Consider the following 22,500-nt stretch of genomic DNA (forward strand, 5'->3'; position numbering starts at 1 on the left):
AGGCCCAATGCTTGAAATCAGTAATTGGAGAAAAGTTACCATGCGCCCTGAAGAAAACACCGAAACAGACCTGCCTTTCTAAAACGCACGCAGCCTTCACTGGCTAATTAGAACTGGAGAGCTTTGGAAGGAGGCCATGTGTCATTACCTCGCTGGACTCTGGCCAGGGCATGGGGAGAGGGCTGCCTTTGCCAGGCCCGACAGACCATTTCTAGTGGCCACACACGGTCAGCAAGACACGGAACAGTGCCATCCGCTAAATCATCCATGGTGTCCGTCCAAGAATTCACCGCCCTGTGGCTGCCTCCTCCGTGGGGCAGAGGAACACCACGCCCCATGGATGGCAAGGGTACTTCCTAGCCAGGGCCTCCGGGGCCCTAGGTAAGGGGCGGGGCTTGGGTCAGGGGCGGGGCTTCCTCAGAGACCCGCACATCTGAGTGGTTAAAGAAAGGTAGTGCTCCAACCAGAGGCGGGGCTTCGTGACAGGGGCGGGACTTGTGGGGTGGGGCCAGGCTTGAGTAAAGAACCTCAAATCTGATTGGTTAAAGAAAGGTGAGGCAACAATGGGGGCGAGGCTTGTGAAGGGGCGGGACTTGAGCAGCTTTTTGCATATCTGAGTGGTTAGAAGAAGGTGGGAGACAGTAAGGGGCGGGGCTTGTGATTTGGGGTAGAGTTTGAGTAGAGGTTTACACAGTTGAGCCGTTGAAGAAGGCGTGGCTTCAGGAAGTGGGAAGCTGGTGACAGGGGGCGGGACTTGAACAGAGACCGTCGCATTTGACTGGTTAAAGGAGAGGCGGGACGCCAGTAAGGGCGGGGCTTGCCTGTGGGCGGAGCTTGATCAGAGGCCCACATAGCTGAGCAGCTAAAGAAGGCGTGGCCTCAGGAAGGGGCGTCTTGTGACAGGGGCGGGGCTTAAACAGAGACCCTCACAGTGCCTGGTTAAAGGGAAGGTGGGACTTTAGTGAGGGCGGGGCTTAGCTGTGGGCGGGGCTTAATCAGAGGCCTGCAAAGCTGAGCAGCTAAAGAAGGCGTGGCTTCAGGAAGGGGGAGCTTGTGACAAGGGCGGGGCTTGGACAGAAACCTTCACAAGGACTGGTTAAAGGAAAGGCGGGACGCCAGTAAGGGCGGGGCTTAGCTGTGGGCGGAGCTTGAGTAAAGTCCTGCAGCAGTTAAAGAAGGCGTGGCCTCAGGAAGGGGAGCTTGTGATGGGGCAGGGGTTTACACTTGACTGGTTAAAGGATAGGCGGGACCCTGGTGAGGGCGGGACTCGACTGTGGGCGGAGCTTAAGCAGAGGCCCGCATAGCCTAGCCATTAAAGAAGGCGTGGCTTCAGGATGGGGGCGCTGGGATGGGGCGGGGCTTGAACAGAGACCCTCACACCGACTGGTTAAGGAGAAGGCGGGGCTCCGGGCGAGGGGCGGGGCCTGGTTGTGGGCGGAGCCTGAGCAGAGGCCCGCAGAGCCGCTCAAGAAGGCGTGGCTTCAGGAAGGGGCGTTCGTGAGGGGCGGGGCTTGCACTGAGACCCTCACGCTGACTGGCTGGAGGGGAGGCGGGGCTCCGGCTGAGGGGCGGGGCCAGTGACGTCAGCGGCTGCTGGCCGGGGAAGACGCCAAGATGGCCGCATGTGGCCCTTCCGGCTTCGCGCAGGTCGCCGGCCCGCAGTCCAGGTAACGCCCGTGTCCCGCCCGGGCCCGCACGGCCGGACCCCAGGAGGGCCGCCCGGAGCAGCCTGGAGGCGCCGGCGGGCCGCCATCTCGATGCGGGCTCGGGCCGCGGCCCCGCGGGGAGGGAGGACCCTGCGCTGGGGCCCGGGCCGCGGGCTGGAGCCTCCACCGAGGAGGCCGACCCCCGATGCGACCCCTGATGCGGGCCGAGGTGGGGCTGGGGACACCGTCCTGAGGGGCGACCCGGAGACCTTCCAGAGGCCTGGCGGGCCGGGGGCGCCGACGTGTGATGGGGGGAGGGCGGCCAGGCCGAGTCTGCAGGGGCGCTGACCCTGAAGGAGAGGAGGAAGCAGATCCCGGAGGAGGGCGTCCAGCCCGGAGGAGTGGAGGCCTCGGGCGCTGACCCCGGGGAGAGAGACGTCCCGGGGTGACTGGCGGGCAGCGGGGGGCCGGCCTGGGAGGGGGCTGGCCGCTGATGGATGCGGGCGAGAGGAGGGGTTCGAGCCAGTAGGGAGGGGTCGGGGCAGAGGACACTGACCGCTAATGGGGGGAGGAGGGAAGGTGAGACTGGCCGAGCAAGGCGGTGCTGAGGTTGGGGTCCTGATCCCAGGTGGAGCAAGGCGGTGCCGAGGTTGGGGTCCTGATCCCGGGTGGAGCAAGGCGGTGCCGAGGTTGGGGTCCTGATCCCGGGTGGAGCAAGGCGGTGCCGAGGTTGGGGTCCTGATCCCGGGTGGAGCAAGGCGGTGCCGAGGTTGGGGTCCTGATCCCGGGTGGAGCAAGGCGGTGCCGAGGTTGGGGTCCTGATCCCGGGTGGAGCAAGGCGGTGCCGAGGTTGGGGTCCTGATCCCGGGTGGCTGAGAAGGAAGGAAGGGGGGGTCACAGCCAGGCAGAGACCTGGGTTGAGGTGCCTCGCTAAGAGGTGGTTGGAAAGTGCATCAGAAGAGAAATCAGAGGCCTAGGGGGCACCGGGAAGGGGCAGGCTGGAGCAGAGGGGGGTGTCATTGAGGAGCAGGGCAAGGACTTAGGGGGGGCTGAGGCCCAGTAGGAGGGGGAACCAGGGGTGTCCAGGGGAGGGGGCCAGTGGGAGAGGAGGAGGGAGGGAGGGAGCTGGGATGTTGACACCCACCGTCGCTTTGGGTACTTGGTATTTAGGAACCAGCCCAGGATGGCGCCCAGATGTTTGAGAGGAGAGATGGGGGTGGGGGCAAGGGCAGAGGACAGCAGGGAGGAGGGCTGTTTGGGAGGGACACTCAGCATACCAGGCACGCACTCTGCCGTCCTCCCTGTGCTCCTCCTCAGGGCACCTCTGCTGTCCTGTCACCCAAGACGCAGTGCGGTCCGGCAGCGGGCAGTCATCCCTGGGGAGGGACCCCGTGCCCCCTTCATGTCCCTTCCCAACTGGTGGCCTGGCCTCTGGGGCCCCACGGAACCCACCCTGTGGTCCCGACCAGCGTCCCCAGCCTGCGGCGTTGACCACGCGGGTCACTGCTGTTCTGAGTGGACAGTGGATTCCCGTCAGCCAGCCGCGGCAGCGGGAGCTTAGCCTGGGGCTGGCGGCGATGCCGCGGTGGGCTCTGCACAGAATCCTAACGAGAAGGCAGGCCGGCCTGGGCGGCAGGGGCGCTCTCGGTGTCGGCACCCCTAGTGGCTTCTCTGGAATTGGACTTGGCTAGCCCCAGACCTTTTGATGAGGAGAAAACGCGCGGCTGCTGTCTTCCTGGGCAGAGCATTTCGCCCGTCTCTGCCGTCCCCGGGGCACTCGGGGGCAGTCTGGTTGCCCAGTGCCAGGCGCAGGAGCAGGACCTGGCTGGTGGCCTGGCCCGGCGTCGGCGCCTGCCTGCCTGCCTGGCTCTCTCTGGTCTCCGTGTGCGCAATACCTGGATGTTAGGCTTCTGAGCTGATTACCTCCCAGAGGGGAAATTGGGTGTTTGCGCTGTGGAGACGCCCCTGAGCCCCGATGGCTGGCTGGTTTGTTTTGGCTGTGGTCGTTCGCCTCAGCGCAGCTATTTTCTGTATCGCCGTGGCTCGGGCAGTAGGACAGACACTTGGCTAATGACGCAGCACTGTCATCCACCGGGTGTCGGGCGCGTTTGTGTCTGGAATTGTCTCCGAGACGGCGTGTTGTCCTTCGAGAAAAGCCTAGAGAGGAAGTAAACCTAAAGGACTGTCGGAGCCGCAGCCAAAGAAAACTCAGCCTCACCAAGGTTTTATTTTATTTATTTATTTATTTATTTATTTTGCAATACTGGGGATGGAGCCCAGGGGCATTCTACCTCCGAGCTACACCCCAGCCCTATTTTTTATTCTTTATTTTGAAACAGGGTCTCACTGAGTTGCAGAGGGCCTCACTTAGTAGCTGAGGCTGTCCAGGAACCGCGATCCTCTGGTCTCAGCCTCCCGAGTGCTGGGATGACGAGCGTGCGCCACCATGACCAACCTCACCAAATCTGGAAACAGGATGATTAGCATTATTTGAATGATATCCAGTCACCCGGGCCTTCTCTGTTGGGAAGTGATTTGTGCTAGGGAACTCAGTCTCTGTGTTCGTGTGTGTGTGTGTGTGTGTGTGTGTGTGTGTGTGTGTGTGTGTGTGTGGTTCTGGGGTTGGAATCCTGGGGCATTCTACCTCTGAACTTATACCCCCAGCCCACTTTTCAGAAAAAGGAAACTACAGAGGTAGAGAGCCTCTGGGCTCGACCCCCCAGAACCATAAAAAACTAAAAATAAAAATGAAGAAGCCAGCCAGGCCCAGCGGCGCACGCCTGTCATCCCAGCTCCTTGGGAGACTGAGGCAGGAGGATTGCGAGTCGGAGGCCAGCCTTGGAACTCATGAGACCCCCCTCCTCCGCCAACTTAGAGCTCCAGTGAGAACCCAGACCAGCACAAACACAAGTAAAAAAGTCTTCTGAGCCTTTTCAAGCAACTCAGGTGGGCAGAAATGGGGGGCGCCCGCCCTTGGAGGCGCCCGCGCCCCCAGTGGTCCTCCCTGGTGGTGGATTCTGCGAGCCCAGCAGCAGTGGACAGTTCCACCCAGACAGGGGTCGGGGTCCCCTGGAAACCGAGAGTTTTCCAGGCTCTCTCCGGCTCTCGTAGGATCCAGATCAGGCCCAGACCTGCAGTTTCTCCAAGGCCCAACTTCTTACTAACACATAAGGCAAAGAGAATGGACGCCGGGCTCACACACCCCTTCCAATCCTCTCTTTGCTTTCCCAGGCCCGTGAGGTGTTTATCCAGGTCCAGGGCCTCTGTGGCCTCAACTGTGTAACACACATTGCACACCCGGCCAGGGCAGTGACACGCCTGTTATCCTTGGACTAGGAGGGCTGGTACAGAAGGATCAGAGGTTCAAGGCCAGTCTCAGCAACTCAGTGAGACCCTGTTTCAAGACAAAAAAATAAGCCGGGCGTGGTGGCGCACACCTGTCATCCCAGCATTCAGGAGGCTGAGAAGGGAGGATCGCGGTTTGCGGCCAGCCTCAGCTACTTAGCGAGGCTCTTCACAACTTAGTGAGACCCTGTTTCAAAAATAAAAAAGGCTAGGCCGGGCGTGGCGACGCACGCTTGTAATCCCCGGCTTGGGAGGCGGAGACAGGAGGATCGCGCAGGTTCGAAGCCAGCCGCGCTGGTTTAAGAGACCCTGTTTCCAAATAAAAATATATATAATAGGTCTGGGAGTGTAGCCCGAAGGTAGAAGGGCTTCCAGGAACCCCAGTACCACCCCCCCAAAAAAAAAGTGGATGCGTGCGAGGCGTCATGGTGCTCCTTTGACGTGACCACCCCTCGGGGCTTGGCCCTCGTTCCCTTGGGTGTCCCCAGGCACCAGGGCACCCACCGGCAGTTGGGCGCTGACCGTCTCTGTCTGCGCCGAGCTCCTGCACTTAGGTTTTTGGGTAAAAACCTCCCCTGTAAATCTCCTGGGGGTCCCCCTAGGTCAGCGTGTTGGCACCAACACTTCCCCTTCAACATACAGGTTCTAGGTGGTTTGTTTGTCCCCGTCCGCTGCTGCGCTGGCTTCGTTTCTGATCCTGCAGTATTTTATATCAAGGAAAGATGGTTCTGCTGAATGACAGCGTTGGATCGGAGAGCTCCCAGGAGCAGAGCCCAGTGTGTGAAGGCCACTGGGTTAAATGTTTGATTTTATTTATTTATTTATTTATTTATTTATTTATTTATGGTACTGGGGATGGAACCCAGGGGCTTTCTACCTCCAGTTTATTCCCCCAGACCTATTTTTTTTAATATATTTTATTTGGAAACAGAATCTCACTAAGTTGCGGAGGGCCTCACTAAGTAGCTGAGGCTGGCTGGAAACCTGTGATCCTCCTGTCCCAGTACTGGGATTATAAGCATGTGCCACCATGCCTGGCCGAATTAAAACTTTTTAAAAGCCAGGTTTGTCGTGGTATGGTGGCATATACTTGTAATCCCTGCATTTGGGAGGCTGAGACAGGAGGATTGCAATTCGTGGACAGCCTCAGCTACTAGTGAGGCCCTTTGTATCTCAGTGAGACCCTGTTTCAAAATAAAGAAGAAAAAATAGGGCTGGGGGTATAGCTCAGACGTAGAATGCCCCTGGGTTCCATCCCCAGTACTGCAAAAAAAAATAAAAAATAAAAAAAGCTAGGTTTGGGCATGGTGGTGCATGCCTGTGGTCCCTGTACTTGAGAGGCTAAGACAGGAGGATCGCAGGTTCGAGGCCAGTCTCAGCAATGTAGTGAGACCCTGTTTTTAAATTAAAAAAAAAAAAGATAAAATAAGAGCCAGACATGGTAGCACACGCTTGTAATCCCATTACTTGGGAGGCTAAAACAGGAGGGTCGCAGGTGTGAAGCCAGCCTCAGCAATTTAGTGAGGCCCTCCGCAACTTAGCAAGACTGTTTGAAATAAAAAATAAAATAGGAGCCGGGCATGGAGGCACACGCTTGTAATTCCAGCATTGGGGAGGCTGAGACAAGAGGATCGTGGTTGGCTGACAGCCTCATTTACTTAGTGAGGACCTTTGCAACTCAGTGAGACCTGGTTTCAAAATAAAAAGAATAAAAAATAGGGCTGGATAGCCGGGCGTGATGGTGCATGCTCGTAATCCCAGCATGTGGGAAGCTGAGACTGGAGGATCGTGGTTCCCAGACAGCCTCAGCTACTTAGTGAGGCCCTCCACAACTCAGTGAGACCCGGTTTCAAAATAAAGAATAAAAAAATAGGGCTGGGGATATAGCTCGGAGGTCAAATGTCCCTGGGGTCCACCCGTAGACCCACCAAAAAAAAAAAAAAAAGGGCTGAAGGTATAACTCAGAGGTAGAATGCCCTTGGGTTCTATCCCCAGTACTACAAAAAATAAAATAAAAATAAAATAGGGCTGGGGGTATAGCTTGGAGGTGGAATGCGTTTGGGTTCGGTCCCAGTACCACAAAAAAGCCAGTCCTTTTGATCCTAAACGTCCCCACTGCTGGTCCACCCCGCCCCTCTTATCACCTCGGAGGGCGCAGCCCCTTGGGGGGGCTCCCTCATGCAAACACCAGGAGTATCACAGACCACCCCAGAAATGTCCACGGAAGTCTGGTGACCGGATCCTGGTGGACGTCCGTTCTGCAGCACTGCCCCTGGACGGACACTCGCCCAGACCTGCCCTGCCCCGTCCATCAGCCCAGCGCCAGCAAACCCATGTTCCTCAGCACGTGGCCACCAGGGCCCCCATCACCGGCGCCCTCTGCGGGGCCGTATGCCCTTCAGCAGAATGGAAGACAAGTTCAGGAGAGCCCAGTCATGCGCAGCCCCGGTTCTCTAGAAGTCTCGGCTTGGCACTGACCCGACTCACCAGAAAGACCGGGCCGGCCCTGGTTGGGAGCTACCTTCGGAAGATTGCAGCCAGGCGTGGCGGCGCACGCTTCTCATCCCAGTCCTTGGGAGGCAGAGACAGGAGGATCGCAGCTCAAGGCCAGCCTCAGCTCCTTAGTGAGGCCCTCCGCAACATAATGAGACCCTGTTTCCAAATAAAGAATAAAAAATAGGGCTGGGGGTGTAGCTCAGAGGTAAAATGCCCCTGGGTTCCACCCCCAGTACCATAAAAAAATAAATAAAAAATAGGTCTGGGCGCAGGCACGGTGGGACACGCTGTCATCCCGGTACTTGGGAGGCTGAGACAGGAGGGTCACAGGCCTGGGGTTGCAGCTCAGTGGTACAGTGCCCCGGGTTCGATCCCTAGAACCACAAAAACAGAAACCGCCAGGCCTGGTAACGCATGCCCAAAAGCCCAGTGCTTGGGAGGCTGAGATGGGAGGATCGCCGGGTTAGTGGCTTCAGCAACTCAGAGAAACCCTGTTTCAATAAAAACGAAAGAGTATGGAGTGTAGCTTAGAAAGACATCGTTTTGAAGTTTAATCCCCGGGTTAAAAACAAAGTAAAAAACCGGTTTGTTACTTCCTAGGAGCCCAAATATCCGTTGCTGGGGCCCTTTGACCGTGTCTGAGTATCGTCTGGGACTGTAATGGATATTTCACATGAAGAATGCACATCAGACCTGCCTAGTTAAAAGCAAAAGTTAAAATCAGCTAAGAAATATCAGCTTTGATAAGTTGAACATAGCGCATGGGGCTGGGCGTGTGGCTCACGGGTTAGCGCACGTGAGACTCTGGGTCCCAGCGCCTCATAAACAAGACAAAGCAAAATAAAAATACACGTATGTCGTGGTTGTAGGGATTCTTTTGTTCTTGCTACTTGCGATTGAACCCAGAGGCATTCTACCTCTGAGCTACCCTTAGTCCGTTTTGGTGTTAATTTTGAAACAGGGTCTTGCCAAGTTGCTGAGGCTGCCTCCAACCTGCAATCCTCCTGTCTCGGCCTCCCAAGTGCTGAGATGACTGGCGTATGTCACTGCACGCGGCTACAATCCAAACTTTCAAAACAAAGACTCAGAGTTCTCTCTTCCTCTTAACTTTTTGTTCCTCGGATGCTAACGTTTCGGCCTATATTTTTGTGTTCGCATTGAGTAGTCTTTCGGATGTGATGTCCGGCAGAAAGCACCATCGTATGCAAATGGAATGACCAGTCAGTCCTCCTTCCTGACGGTCTCTGGACGTTTTCCACTGCCTTGAGCTGTAGAAGGCCCCGTTGGTCCCTTGGGAGAAGCAGGAGCGTGCCACAGAGGACCTGGACTTCGCCAGCCGAGACCCCGCCCCCTGTGCCCTGGGCCTCCGTGTCCCCAGCAGTTCGGTGACCTCGAGAACCAAATTGTATCCCCGGGACTGGCCACATCTGCACCTGAATCCAGTCTAGATTTGCCCGAGAAAACTTGGCTTCCTCCCCACCCCGTGGCACCCCAAACAGATAGGAAAGCTGCAGGCCTGCGAGAGGCTGTCCCAAGATGTCAGCCTGGGGGCCAGGACTGGGCTGGCAGCCAGGACACCGGGGCCTCCACCCAGCAAGAAGTACTGCCCGCTCCCAAGCGGCTTCCCGCCTGAGCAACCCCCCCCCCATCCTTGGGCCTTGTTGTCATGGAAACAGCAGCCGGCCATCCTGCCAGGCCGGCCATGTAGCGGTGGTGGCAGGGAGGCCCGCTCATTGGTTCAGGCCGGCCTTCCCGGAGCGAATCCGCTTCCGCCATGTTCACTCCAGCCCAAGGGCACATTTGCTTGTCAGAACAGCCGTGTCTGCACCGTCCCCAGCCAGAGGATGACAGGTTTGAGGCCAACCTCTAGGCGACTTGGCGAGGTTCTCCACTGACTTAGCGAGACAGTTTCAAATAAAAAAAATTTAAAAGGGCCGGGGGTGTGCCTCAGAGGTAGAATGCCCCTGGGTCTAATCATCAACACGCGTGCGCGTGCACACACACACACACACACATACACACACGCGCACGCTTTCACAGAGACCTGATTCTCAGCATCACGTGCTGGCCCAGGAGCACGGGATTTTCACTGTAGGGTCCCAGCTCCAGGTGGGTGAGCGGAGGCTGAGAAAGAAGGTGCGGGCCCAGGGCCGCACACGGGCCAGAGCCAGGCGGACAGCCGGGCGGGCGCTGCAGGCCCCACACCCCCAGCTCCTGCACCCGGAGCCCCCTCATCCTTTGCCAGGCCCCGGCGGCATCAACTGTTCCTCCCCATCTTGTCCTGGGGGGCGCCGTTTGCCCCTGCAGGACTGTGGCTGAGGGGCCGAGAGGGACACTGAGAGGAGACCCCAGTGTTGCAGCTGCTGCTGCTGGAAAGGGGCGCACGGGGTCGTTACGTGCTTCCTGGGGAGACGCAGGACCCGGAGCACAGGGCGGCCAGTGTGTGGAGGCGCTTGCCTAGAACCAGGCCATGCAGGCAGCATCTCCCCTCTGGAACCCACGCACCACCAGTGTGGCTGCCTCAGGCACGAGCAGACAGGGCTCCCCTGCCAGCAGGATCGAGGCCTGGCACCCAGTAGTGTCCTGAAACCATCGCACAGGGACCTGGCACGAAGGCTCCCCAGACCCCGAGCGCCAGGGCCTCCTGAGCCCTGGGAGCAAATTTCATTTCTTTTCTTTTCTTTTCTTTCTTTCCTTCCTTCCTTCCTTCCTTCTTTCTCTCTCTCTTTCTTTCTCTCTTTCTTGTTTTGTTTGCGGTACCAGGGATAGAACCCATGGGTGTTATTCTACCTCGCTCATGTTCGTATGGGCATTCTGCCTCATTTGCTCAGAGGTATGATGCCCCTGGATTTCAGCCCTGGTACCAAAAAAAAAAAAAAATAGAGCTGGGAGTGTCGCTCGGAGGTGGAATGCACCTGGCTTCCACCCCCAGTACCACAAAGAAATAAAATAAAATAAAATAAATTAAAAATAGGTCCAAGAGCAGGCACGGTGGGACACGCTGTCATCCCAGTACTTGGGAGGCTGAGACAGGAGGGTCACAGGTTTGAGGACAGCCTTAGCAAGAAGTGAGACTCTCATCAACCCAGCAAGACTTTGTTTCCAAACAATAAAATAGCGCTGGGGGTGTAGCTCGGAGGTAGAATACCCCTGGGTTCCATCCCCAGTACCCTAATAAATATATATTAAAAGGGATATATCTCAGAGGTAGAATGCCCCTGGGGTCAATCCAATTCCCAAAGCAAAAAAAAAAAAGTCACCCCAGAGGGCGGCCTGACCGCAGTCACCCCCCACTCCCCCCTCCCGCCTCTGCGTCTCGCCTCAGGGACCCAGAGGGCCGCTCTCGCCGCCCCTGGGCCCCAGCCTGGTGTTTGGTGGGGAGAGTCGTCCACATCTCCTGCCTCCTGCCCCTCTTCCCTTCAGTCACAGCTGCCATATCCCCTCCCAGGACCCTCAGGTCCGCTGAAGCCGGTGTCTTCTCGCCACGCCGAGGCACGATCCCTGGCCCCGTCTCAGCCTCAGCCCTGGAGACTGCTTCCGGGCTCCCGGGGTCTCGACCCTCATCTACCATCACCCGCCATCTCCGTGGCCGCCCGTCTCAGCTGGTCCCTCGGCCTGCACCAAACTGCCGTCTGGAACGGCCTGCCGGGTCTAGTCTAAGGGCTTCAGCACCTGTCTGGAAGCCAATCACAAGAGACTTCGTGGTTGCCGGGCTTGTAATCCCAGCATGTAAATTGCTAAGGCTGGCCGCTAGCCCACACTCCACCTGTCTCAGCCTCCCAAGTGCCTGGATGGCCGGCGTGCGCCGCCATGCCCGGCTTGGGCACAGACTTCCTTAGGAGCCGGCCATTCCCTGCTCTGCTGAAGCCGTGACACCGCAGCTGTCTTCCCCTCCTCCGTGATCTCCCTGATCCTGCACCCTGCGCTCAGCCCCCGCCGTGCCCGGCATCCTTGTACACCGCCCGATCCAGCTCATGACGACGTAGTGACCACAGGCCATCCTGGCGCGGTGAGCTCAGGAGGCCTGGCCGCGCCCCTTCTCCTCCGAGGTCCTGAGCGCAAGGGCCCAGCAATCGGCGCTTCCCGGTGGTCACGGGTCCAGCGCCGCTGTGACGTTTGCAGACATGGAACCCAGTCCCTCAGCGCGGCGGGACCCCGTGGCCCGTCACACTGCACCGTGGGCTTACTGCGGGCTGCTGGAATGCCATGTTTTTGAAAGCCAAGAAGAGAATTTCACCTAATCTTCATGTGCCAAGCAGTATCGCCATTTTAACTCTAACCATTTAAAAATGTGGCGCACAAGCCGGGCGTGGTGGCGCACGCTTGTAATCCTACCATTTGGGAGGCCCAGACAGGAGGATCGCGGTTCACGGACAGCCTCAGCTACTACTTAGGCCGTTTGCAACTCAGTGAGACCCCGTTTCAAAATAACAAATAGGGCAGCGGGTGTAGCGCGAAGGTAGAGTGCCCCTGGGTTCCATCACCAGACCGGCAAAAAAAAAAAAACTAAACAAACAAATCAAAATAAAAAATAGGGCAGGGGGTGTAGCTTGTAGGTCAAATGCCCCTGGGCTCCACCCCCAGATCTGCAAAAAAAAAAAAAAAAAAAGAAAAAAGAAAGAAAGAAAGAAAAAAAATAGGGCTGGGTGGGGGTGTAGTTCAGAGGTAGAATGCTCCTGGGTTCCATCCCCAGTACTGCAAAAACAAACAGAAAATGTGGCCCACGCTTGTAATCCCAGTACTGGGAGGGTGAGACAGGAGGATCGCACCTCAAGGCCAGCCTCAGCTACTTAGGCCCTCTGCAACTCAGTGAAACCCTGTTTCCAAATAAAGAATTAAAAACAGGGCTGGGGGTGTCGCTCGGAGGTAGAAGGCTCCTGGGTTCAATCCCCAGTACTGCAAAAATAAATAAATATTTTTTAAAAACCATGGCACTAGCCGAGCGTGGTAGCGCACGCTTGTCATCCCAGCATTCGGGAGGCTGAGACCGGAGGATCGCGGGCAGCCTCAGCTACTTAGTGAGGCCCTCGGCAACTCAGTGAGACCCGGTTTCAAAGTAAAGAATAAAAAATAGGGCAGGGGGTGTAGCTCAGAGGTCCAATGCCCCTGGATTCCATCCCCAGATCTGCAAACAAAACAAAACAAAACAAACAAACAAACAAAAAAACACAGGAACTAGGAAAGCTAAGCCTGAGAAGGCGTATACATAACCTGGGTTATGTATACTGTATTTTTCTACCGTATTTTCACGAAGGGCCTCGGGAATTGCATTGATCTAAAGGACCAGGCTTTGGGGCCGGATGCAACTCAGTGGCAAAGCGCCTGCTTTGCAGGTGCAGTGCTGTGGGTTTGATCCCTGTTCCCAAAAGACAGAAGAGCCCCTTTAAAATAAAACACCAGGCTTAGCCCGGCGTGGTGGCGCGCGCTTGTCATCCCAGCACTCGGGAGGCTGAGACTGGAGGATCGCGGTTCGCGGACAGCCTCGGCTACTTAGCGAGGCCCTCGGCAACTCTGTGAGACCCGGTTTCAAAATAAAAGGACTGAAAAAATAGGGCTGGGGGTGTGGCTCAGAGGCACGATGCCCCTGGGTTCCATCCCCAGTGCTGGAAATAAAGTACCAGGCTTGGTTGTTCCTTTTCATCTCGGAGGTGTTTTCTTCTTTCTTTCTTTCTTTTTTTTTTTTTTTTTTTTTTTTTGTATTGGGAATGGAACCCAGGGACATTCTACCTCTGAGCTACACCCACAGCCCTATTTTTTTTAGTATTTTATTTACTTTTTGTGTGTGTGAGTCTAGGGGTGGAACCCAGGGGCATTTGACCTCCAAGCCACACCCCCTGCCCTATTTTTTATTCTTTATTTGGAAACCGGGTCTCACTGAGTTGCAGAGGGCCTCACTAAGTAGCTGAGGCCGTCCTCGAACCGCGATCCTCCGGTCTCAGCCTCCCGAATGCCATCACACCTGGCTCTAGTCTTTTATTTTTTGAAACAGGGTCTCACTGAGTTGCAGAGGGCCTCCAAGTCTCCGCCTCCCCTCCCATGCTGGGATTACAAGTGTGCCCCCATGCTCAGCTTTAGACACATTTGATACCTTCAGCTCAGATGGGTTTTATCAGGAGGTAACCCCCTCATCCTGATCAGCAGGGTCTTTACCCTGGTGAAAGCCCCACCATGAGAAGGGACCCGTGGTACAGCATTGTCCCGGAGAAGGTGAGGGGTTGGTGCCGTGGCTCGGATGCCCTATCTGTAAATGGGTACAACAGCCCCATGTTCCAGGGCGGTGGCGAGATGGTGGTGATTTGGGAGACGCGCTGGGGGCTGTGCCAGGGGCCGGGGAAGGCTCAGCGGGCACGGGCAGCCCTGCGCCAGGTGGGTGGCCAGGGGCAGCGTTGCGTTAGGTCCCCGGTGCCGCAGTTGTGGGGATTCGCACCTGACCCGCTTGGGCTTTGTGTTTGTGTGTGGTTTCAGCGCTCAGCCGCCCATGGCCTTCCCCCTGCCCACCGCCGGGGCCAGCTACGCTGCGCAGCCCGCTCCCGGGCTGGACCCCACCCTGAGCCTGGCTTTCGCCCCCGCCACCCAACCAGCCAGCCCAGCTCCGGCGGGGTACGGCTGCTACCAGCCCCTCTCCGGCCAGGACTTCGGCTACGGCGGCCGGCCCCAGGAGCCCGTCCCCACGCCCACCGCTGCGCCCACCTACCAGGTACCCAGCACCTGGGGCTGCCGGGAAGCGGATGTGGTGGCACGGTGTGGATGCGTGGGCCTGTTCCCCCGGGCCCCCTCACGGGCCTCTGTACAGTGACGTCCCCTTCGAGCACCGTGTCCTGGGGAGATCAGCTAAATTATGGTTACTCCTAAGGGGAGGGCTGCCTGCGCGGCTCCCCAGGACCATGGGATGGATGCCGGCATCTCGAAGCTTGGGCTCTTCCCGTCTGGCTACTGTGTCTACACTCGGTGCTACACGGGGGTCCGTGCCGACTGTGGCCAGTCCCCTCCTCCAGTTACTGTCCCCCACACCTTGTCTCCATTCAAGCCAGCAAACAGCAACCAGGGCTACCCAGCGACCCCAGCCCAGCCCCCAGCAGAGGCCACCTTCCTCCTCGCTCAGCCCCTACCAGGAGTCCAACCTCCCCACCCCCAGGCACAGTGGCCACGCCTGTCGTCCCAGGGACTCAGGGAGGCTGAGACAGGAGGGTCATGGGTTGGAGGTCAGTCTCAGCAACTCACAAGACCCGGTCTCAAAATTAAAAAAAAAAAAAAAAAAAAAAAAAAAAAGAGCCGGGCGAGGTGGCGCACGCTTGTAATCCCAGTACTTGGGAGGCTGAGACAGGAGGGTCGCAGGTTCGCAGCCAGCCTCAGCTACTTAGTGAGGCCCTCTGCAACTCAGTGAGACCCTGTTCCAGAAATCAAGAATAAAAGACAGGCGTGGTGGCACACGCTTGTAATCCCAGCATTTGGGAGGCTGAGACAGGAGGATCAGGATTAGACAGTTTTAGTTACTTAGTGAGGCCCTTTGCAACTTCATGATACCCTGTTTCAAAATAAAAAATAAAAAATTGGGCTAGGGCTGTAGCTTGGAGGTAGAATGCCCCTGGATCCCATCCCAAGTACTGCAAAATAAATAAATAAATAAATAAATAAATAAATAAATAAATAAAACAAAAAATTGGGCTGGGGGTGCAAGTTGGAGGCAGACTGCCCTTGGGTTTAATCCCAGCATCACAATAAAATAAAATAAAATGAGCTGCAGCCAGGCACAGTGGCGCACATCTATAACCCCAGTACTTAGAGGATTGCAGGTTGGAGGTCAGCCACAGCAACTTAACAAGACCCTGTTTCAAAATTAAAAAAAAAGTTGAGCGTGCTGGCGCTTGCTTATAATCCCAGCATTAGGGAGGCTGAGATCGGAGGATCACGGTTTGTGGACAGCCTCAGCTACTTAGCGAGGCTATTTGCAACATAGTGAGATCCTGTTTCAACAATAAAAAAGACTTAAAAATGGGGCTGAGGGTGTAGCTTGGAGGCACAATGCCTCTGGGTTCCATTCCCAGTACCCCCCAAATTTTTTTTTTAATTTAAAAGGACTGGGGGGGTGTTGTTTAGTGGTAGAGCACCCCTGGGTTCAATCACCAGTATTGCAAAAGACAACAGACACAAGACCAGCCCCCTCTTGAGAGTTCCACCCGGCCGCTAGAGCCCCGTGACGGTCACAGGTAAACTGTCCTCAGATCCGTGAGCGCTGCCCCGTCCGCCTGCCCCTCACTGCATCCGACTCCACAAGCGGGCTCAGCTCGGGGGAAACAAAGGAGTGAGTTCTGAGTGTGGTGTGAACACAGCTGCCCAGGTCCTGACCCGCTTCCCCTTCCTCCTGCAGGACACTTACAGCTACGGGCCGCCCATGGCCTCCCGGAGCTACGTAGACAGACAGTACTATGAGCCGGCCCCGACCGAGGCCACGGACTCCCTCTGCCAGCCAGGTGGGTGTGCGCAGGGCGGAGGGTGGGGAAGAGGAGGCAGCGGGGACCCCGGGGGACCTCGCTCAAGTTCCCTCTGTGGGCCAGGTGTGGGGGGGCCACTTGTCATCCCAGTCCTTGGGAGGCTGAGACAGGAGGATTGCACGTGGGTCTGGGGATGGAACCCAGGGGCATTCTGCCTCCGAGCCACCATGCCTGGCTTTTTTACAAAATTGGTACTGGGGAGCCAGGCATGGTCGCGCACACTTATAAACACAGCATTTGGGAGGCTGAGACTGGAGGATCACGGTACGCGGACAGCCTCAGCTACTTAGCGAAGCCCTCCGCAACGTAGTGAGACCCTGTTTCAAAATTAAGGATAGCCGGGCGTGGTGGCGCACGCTGGTCATCCCCGCGCTTGGGAGGCGGAGACAGGAGGATCGCGCAGGTTCAAAGCCAGCCTCGCTGGTTTAGGAGACCCTGTTTCCAAAATAAAAAAATATATATATATAAATAGGTCTAGGAGTATAGCCCGGAGAAGGGTTTCCAGGAACCCCAGTACCACCAAAATAAATAAATAAATAAATAAATGATAAAAAAGTAGGGCAAGGGGTGTAGCTCAGAGGTCAAATGCCCAGGGTTCCATACCCAGACCCCCCCCCACACACACACAAAAAAAAAAACTCTGGGTGTGGTAGCCCACACTTGTAATCTCAGCATTCAGAAGCTGAAGACCACAAAAAAATACATAAAATAAAAAATAAAAGTAGAAGCCAGGCGTGGTGGCGCATGTTTGTAATCCCAGCATTCGGGAGGCTGAGGCAGGAGGATCGTGGTTCGCGGGCAGCCTCAGCTACTTAGTGAGGCCCTCTGCAACTCAGACCCTGTTTCCAAATAAAGACTAAATAATAGGGCTGGGGGTGTAGCTCAGAGGTAGAATGTCCCTGGGTTCCATCCCCAGTACTGCAAAATAAATAAATAAATAATAAATAAATAAATATACAAGCCATGCGGTGGGACTGCAGGGGGCCTCTGTGCTTCTCAAATGAGCCCTGGAGTCCGGAGCCTCAGGTCCCCCGCTGGCCGGGAATGGGGAGGGCGAGGGAGAAGCGGAGCTCGGTATTCAGTGAGCTTTGCTGGACGGCAGGAGCCAAGTTCTGTTGGGCGCTGGGGGCGACACAGGGCCCACGTGGGGCACGCGCAGCCCCTCCACCCCGTGTGCCAGAGAAGGATGCCGGGGCTTCGGAAGAGGCCGCGGGCAGGGAGGTCCTTGAGCCGCCAGTGGCCTCCAGCCAGGCGGCCCCGCGCCGGGGAGACCGTGGAGGGGGTGGCCTGCAGATCCATGCCTGTTCCCTGGACCCCCGAGTGATGCACCAGCCCAGTGGGGGCAAGGCCCCGCTAGGGCCCCACAAGCAGGGGCACCAGCCCGAGGCCGCCTCTGGTCCCGGTCCCCCTAGGAGCCCACCTGCACCCCACCTGGGTGAGACGCCCCCTCCACGTGGCCGTCGCCCCCCGCGCCTGCGTACGTGGAAGTCTCAGTGCCTCGCCCTTCTGTCTCATTTTTCTCTCCCTCTCAGGACCAAGTTACTCAAGCTACGATGCGTCCGCGTACCCGGCCGCCAGTTCTTACTACCCCCCGCCGCCGCCCCCCCAAACGCAAGCGCGGCCCTCGCCTCCCCCGGAGCCCCCCCGGCAGCCCTCGCCGCCCTCCGCGCCCGTGGGCTCGGCCCCGTGGGGGGGCTCGGGAGGCAGCCCCCGGGCCGACGCCGCCGCGGGGTCCAGCCGGCCGCAGAAGCCCAGGCCAGGCCCCCGGCAGCCCCAGATGCATTACTGCGACATCTGTAAGATCAGCTGTGCCGGGCCGCAGGTCAGCCATGGGAGAGGGCGAAACCCGTGCGCATGCGCTGGCGCGCACGCCGGCGATCCCCGCCCTTGGGAGGCCGCAACGGGGGCGCGGGTTTGAAGACAGCCTCAGCCCATAGCAAGACTCAAGCCAGGGAGAGCCCGCCTCCGAACAGAACAAGATAAAACAGGGCCGGGGGGTAGTCTGGAAGTAGAATGCTTCTGGACTCCACCCCCAGTACCACAAAACAAAACAAAAAGCAAGCATGGATACTCAGGATCAGGGGCATTGCCTGCCACAGAAGACTCTCATCAACCGAGCAAGACCCTGTTTCAAAATAAAAATAAAATAGGAGCCGGGCGTGGTGGCGCACGCTTGTCATCCCAGTGCTTGGGAGGCTGAGACAGGAGGATCGCAGGTTCATGGCCAGACTCTGCTACTTAGTGAGGCCGTCCGCAACCTAGTCAGACCCCTGTTTCAAAATAAAGACTAAAAGCCAGGCGTGGTGTCCCACGCTTGTCATCCCAGCACTAGGGAGGCTGAGACAGGAGGATCAAGCGGGTTCGAAGCCAGCCTCAGCTACTTAGTGAGGCCCTCAGCAACTCAGTGAGACCCTGTTTCCAGATAAAAAATAAAATAGGTCTGGGAGTAGAGACCGGAAGTAGAAAAGCCCCTGGGTTCCACCCCCAGTACCACACACACCAAAAAAGAATAAAAAAAAAAAATCAGGCTGAGGGTGTAGCTGGTTGGTAGAATGCACCTGGCTACAATCCCCAGTACTGCACCAATAAATAATTTAATTAAAATAGAGCTGGGGGTGGAGCTCAGAGGTAGAGCCCCTAGATTCAATCCCTGAGTAGACAAGAGCAACGTCCAGGGGCGTGGGCGCTTTAAAGCAGAGCACGGCGAAAGGGACTTGGGGCGCTCAGCGCCGAGCCCCCCGGGTCAGGGGCTACGCCGAAAAGCACGTGTGTGCATGTGTGTATGTGGATGTATGCATCCCTGTGTGCATGTGTGTGCACGAGTGTGTGTGTGCGGGAGAGGCGGTGCTTCCCCGAGGGAAAGATTTCTTACACACACACACACGCACGCACGCACGCACGCACGCCTAAGTCCTAGAGCCCAGAAATAACCCGGCAAAATCGTAGTCTCCTTTCCTGGAAAGATAGATGACAGAGCTCTCTCTTGGCAAAACCCACACCCTGATCGCGTTCCATTTTTAATGTGCTGAAAGGAAGCTCTGGAGCGTGGAGAAACGCGAGTCCAGAACGGCAGGTGCTGCCTCCCCAGTCAGCTGAGCGGAGGCCCCAGAGACAGGCCCCGCCCACACTGCCTAGCCAATGGGGCGCCCTCCTAGGCCCCGCCCAAGCCAATCAGCCTCTGTCCCCCACCTACCCAGGCCCTGCCCCACCCCTCCTAGACCACCCAGACTCCAGCCCCCAGCCCCACTCTGCGGGCCTGGGCCCGCCACACCCAGACGAGCCAGGCCCCGCCCATGCCTCTCGCCCCACCCAGATGAGCCAGGCCCCGCCCACACCAGTTGCCCCTCCCCCGCCCAGGAGCCTAAGGCGGACCTTGCCCCCCATCAGCCGGCCCCCCGCCGCTCTCTGCTGGGCCGTGAGCCCTTCTGGGTACCCCAGCCCGGGGTTTACAGGCGCGCCCCCACGCCCAGCTCTTCCTTTTGTATGCATGTATGTGTGTATATTTCTTTTGCGGCCCCTGGACCTCCAGCATTTTAGACAACGTTCTCCACCACCGAACTACACCCCAGCCCTTTTTATTTTTGCTTTCGACCCAGGGTCTCACCATTTGGGCCAGGCTGGCCTCGAACTTGCAATCCTCCTGCCTCAGTCCGCCGAGTGGCTGGACGACAGGCGTGCGCCGCTGCGCCCAGGCGGCCCTCTTTACGTCTGTGGGTGACAGTCACTCTATTCTTGCCTCTCCTATGGCCCCGGCTCTTCTCGGCCTGGGCGCCCCCGCCCGAGGGCCCACCGCAGCCCCTGGGGCCCCGGGCGCTCCTGGGTAGGGAGCAGTAACAGGACCGGGCTCCCTGGGGCTCCGCGAGGTCCGGTGAGTTGGCCTCACGAGCCGCCTCCGAAATACCAGCTCCTGCGTCCGGGTTCTTGCCAACACTCCGCAATATTTATTTATTTTTATATACCTTTTTCTTCTTTTTGCAGTACTGCGGATGGGGCCCAGGGGCATTCTATCTCGGAGTGACACCCCAGCCCTATTTTTTTTTCTTTATTTGGAAACAGGGTCTCACTGAGTTGCCGAGGGCCTCATTAAGTAGCTGAGGCTGATCTCGAACCGCCATCCTCTGGTCTCAGCCTCCCGAATGCTGGGATTCCAAGCGTGCGCCCCCACGCCCGGCTCAGAATGTAGTCTGGAAGTTGAAATCCCAAGCGTGTCCAGGAGGCCGCGACCAGGAGGACAGCGCCTCCCCAGGGCCGTCTCTCCCTCCTGGTCTCTCCCGAGGCGGCTCCTTGTCTTTCCGGGGTGCTTCCTTTCCGGGCCTGTTGGTCTTGAGGGCCCAGGAGAGATGAGTGGATTTCCCCGCTCAGTGCGCTCAGATGTTTGGGGCCTGGCCGTCCGCCTGCCGGGGGCCTGTGACTCACCGGGGGCCCCAGAGCGTCTGCCTCCAAAGAGCCAGTGGAGGAAATGTCCCAGGCGCTGGGATTCGGAGGCCGGATTTGGAAAAGCCTTACGGCATCCCCCAGCCTGGGGTTTGGGGAGGCACTTCTTTAAGAGACGGCCTTATTTTTAGGGCACAGGAGGAGACTTCATTTGTGGCTTCCAGTCTGGGCTCCCAGGCCGCCAGCGGCTCCGGGGATGCCACACTGGGTGGAGGGCGGGCGTCTGTCCGTGTCCCCAGGGCAGGCCGTGACGCCCCCCTCTGCGCAGACCTACCGCGATCACCTGGAGGGGCAGAAGCACCGCAAGAAGGAGGCGGCGCAGAGGAGCGGCCTGCAGCCCGACGGCAGCCCGCGCGGGGTCCAGGCGCAGCTGCACTGCGGCCTGTGCGCCGTGTCCTGCACCGGGGCCGACGCCTACAACGCCCACATCCGGGGAGCCAAGCACCAGAAGGTTCGGCACCCCACTCGGCCTCTGGGCCTGTCTCCGGAGAACCCCATTCTCCATGTGTGTCAGGGGTGCAGGTCCCCGTCTGGCTAGAACACTGAGGACGTAGGTTTGAGGTCAGCCTTAGCTCTTAGGCAACCTAATGAGACCCTGTTTCAACCCAAAACTTTTTTTTGTGTGTGTGTATGGTCCTGGGGGTGGAACCCAGAGGCCTTCTACCTCCGGGCTATACTCCCAGACCTATTTTATATTTTATTTGGAAACAGGGTCTCACTGAGTTGCTGAGAGCCTCACTAAGTAGCTGAGGCTGGCTTCGAGCCTGTGCGACTCTTGTCCGAGCCCCACAAGTACTGGGATTACACGCATCCACCATCACGCCCGGCTTATTCTTTATTTTATTTTTTATTATTTATTTATTTATTTATTTATTTATTTATTTATTTATTTTTTGGTGGTACTGGGGTTCCTGGAAGCCCTTCTACCTCCGGGCTACACTCCCAGACCTATTTTTTACATTTTCATTTTGGAAACAGGGTCTCCTAAGCCAGCGCGCGCGGCTGGCTTCGAACCTGCGCGATCCTCCTGTCTCCGCCTCCCAAGCGCGGGGATGACAAGCGTGCGCCACCACGCCTGGCTTTAGTCTTTATTTTGAAACAGGGTCTCACTGAGTAACAAAGGGCCTCACTCAGTAGCTGAGGCTGGCCTTGAGCCTGGATCCTCTTGTCTCAGCCTCCCAATTCCTGGGATTCCAGGTGTGCGCCACCATGCCCCAATGCCCCACTTTTTTATGCTTTTTTTTTTTTTTTTTTTTTTTTGCGGGTGACTCAAATCATTCCAAGAGTGCTAATTACCCTGGGGTGCGGGAGGTGCCGAGCCTGCACCAGCTCAGAAGGCCCCTCTGCGGGGGTGAGGGGCATCCCGGTGACCCTGGGCAGGGACGGGTGCCTGGGTTGGGCCTCGGGGCCCCTGGGGCGCTGCCTGGCTCCCGGGGCGGCTCTGACAGGGGCGGGTCCCTCGCAGGTCTTCAAGCTGCACACCAGGCTGGGGAAGCCCATTCCCACGATCGAGCCCACGCCGAGGAGCCCCAGCACCGGCAAGCCGGGTCCCCGCGCCGCGGACGGCGCCCCGCGGGGCTCAGCCTCGGCCAGGAGGGCGGCCGGCGCCCCGGGCCCGCGCGAGGGTGGGTGTCCCTTCAGACCTCCCTCCATTGGTCTGTGTCTGTGGTCGACAGGGGCCGGGCTTCGGGGAGGGGTTCAGTGCCAGTCAGGAGCGGGAAAATGGGCGCTCAGTCCTGAGCCTTGGATGGGAGGCCTTTTTGGAAATTTCAGACCTCTGGGCTCTACACTGGCCAGGGTCGGAGGCAGGGCTTTGGGGTTTTTTTTTTCTTTTTCTTTTTTCTTTTTTGCGGTACTGGGGGTGGAACCCAGGGGCCTTCCACCTCTGAGCTCCACCCCCAGCCCTATTTTTTATTCTTTATTTTGAAGCCGGGTCTCACTGAGTTGCAGAGGGCCTCGCTGAGTAGCTGAGGCTGGCCGCGAACCGCGATCCTCCCGTCTCCCCCTCCGAAATGCTGGGATGACGAGCGCGCGCCCCCACGCCTGGCTTTCCGGGCAACTCCATTTTAAATCTGAGGTTTTTTTTT

At 57.7% G+C, this 22,500-nt stretch overlaps 1 protein-coding gene across 1 annotated transcript in view; it reads left to right on the forward strand.

The window, feature by feature from the left end:
• Positions 1–1,614: 1,614 nt before the first annotated feature.
• The window catches only part of ZFR2 (zinc finger RNA binding protein 2), a gene marked incomplete at both ends in the record, with an annotated part of 32,513 nt that continues 11,627 nt past the window's right edge, over positions 1,615–22,500 (forward strand). The window contains 8 exons of the mRNA XM_080713908.1: positions 1,615–1,667; positions 13,953–14,184; positions 15,856–15,958; positions 16,985–17,053; positions 17,160–17,456; positions 17,512–17,801; positions 20,682–20,864; positions 21,879–22,038. Coding sequence (XP_080570034.1) covers positions 1,615–1,667; positions 13,953–14,184; positions 15,856–15,958; positions 16,985–17,053; positions 17,160–17,456; positions 17,512–17,801; positions 20,682–20,864; positions 21,879–22,038 — 1,387 coding nt within the window. The remainder of the gene's footprint in view (positions 1,668–13,952; positions 14,185–15,855; positions 15,959–16,984; positions 17,054–17,159; positions 17,457–17,511; positions 17,802–20,681; positions 20,865–21,878; positions 22,039–22,500) is intronic.

This window comes from Muscardinus avellanarius (genome assembly GCF_963383645.1).
Source record: "Muscardinus avellanarius genome assembly, chromosome: 16".
In the NCBI taxonomy this organism is placed as follows: Eukaryota; Metazoa; Chordata; class Mammalia; order Rodentia; family Gliridae; genus Muscardinus; species Muscardinus avellanarius.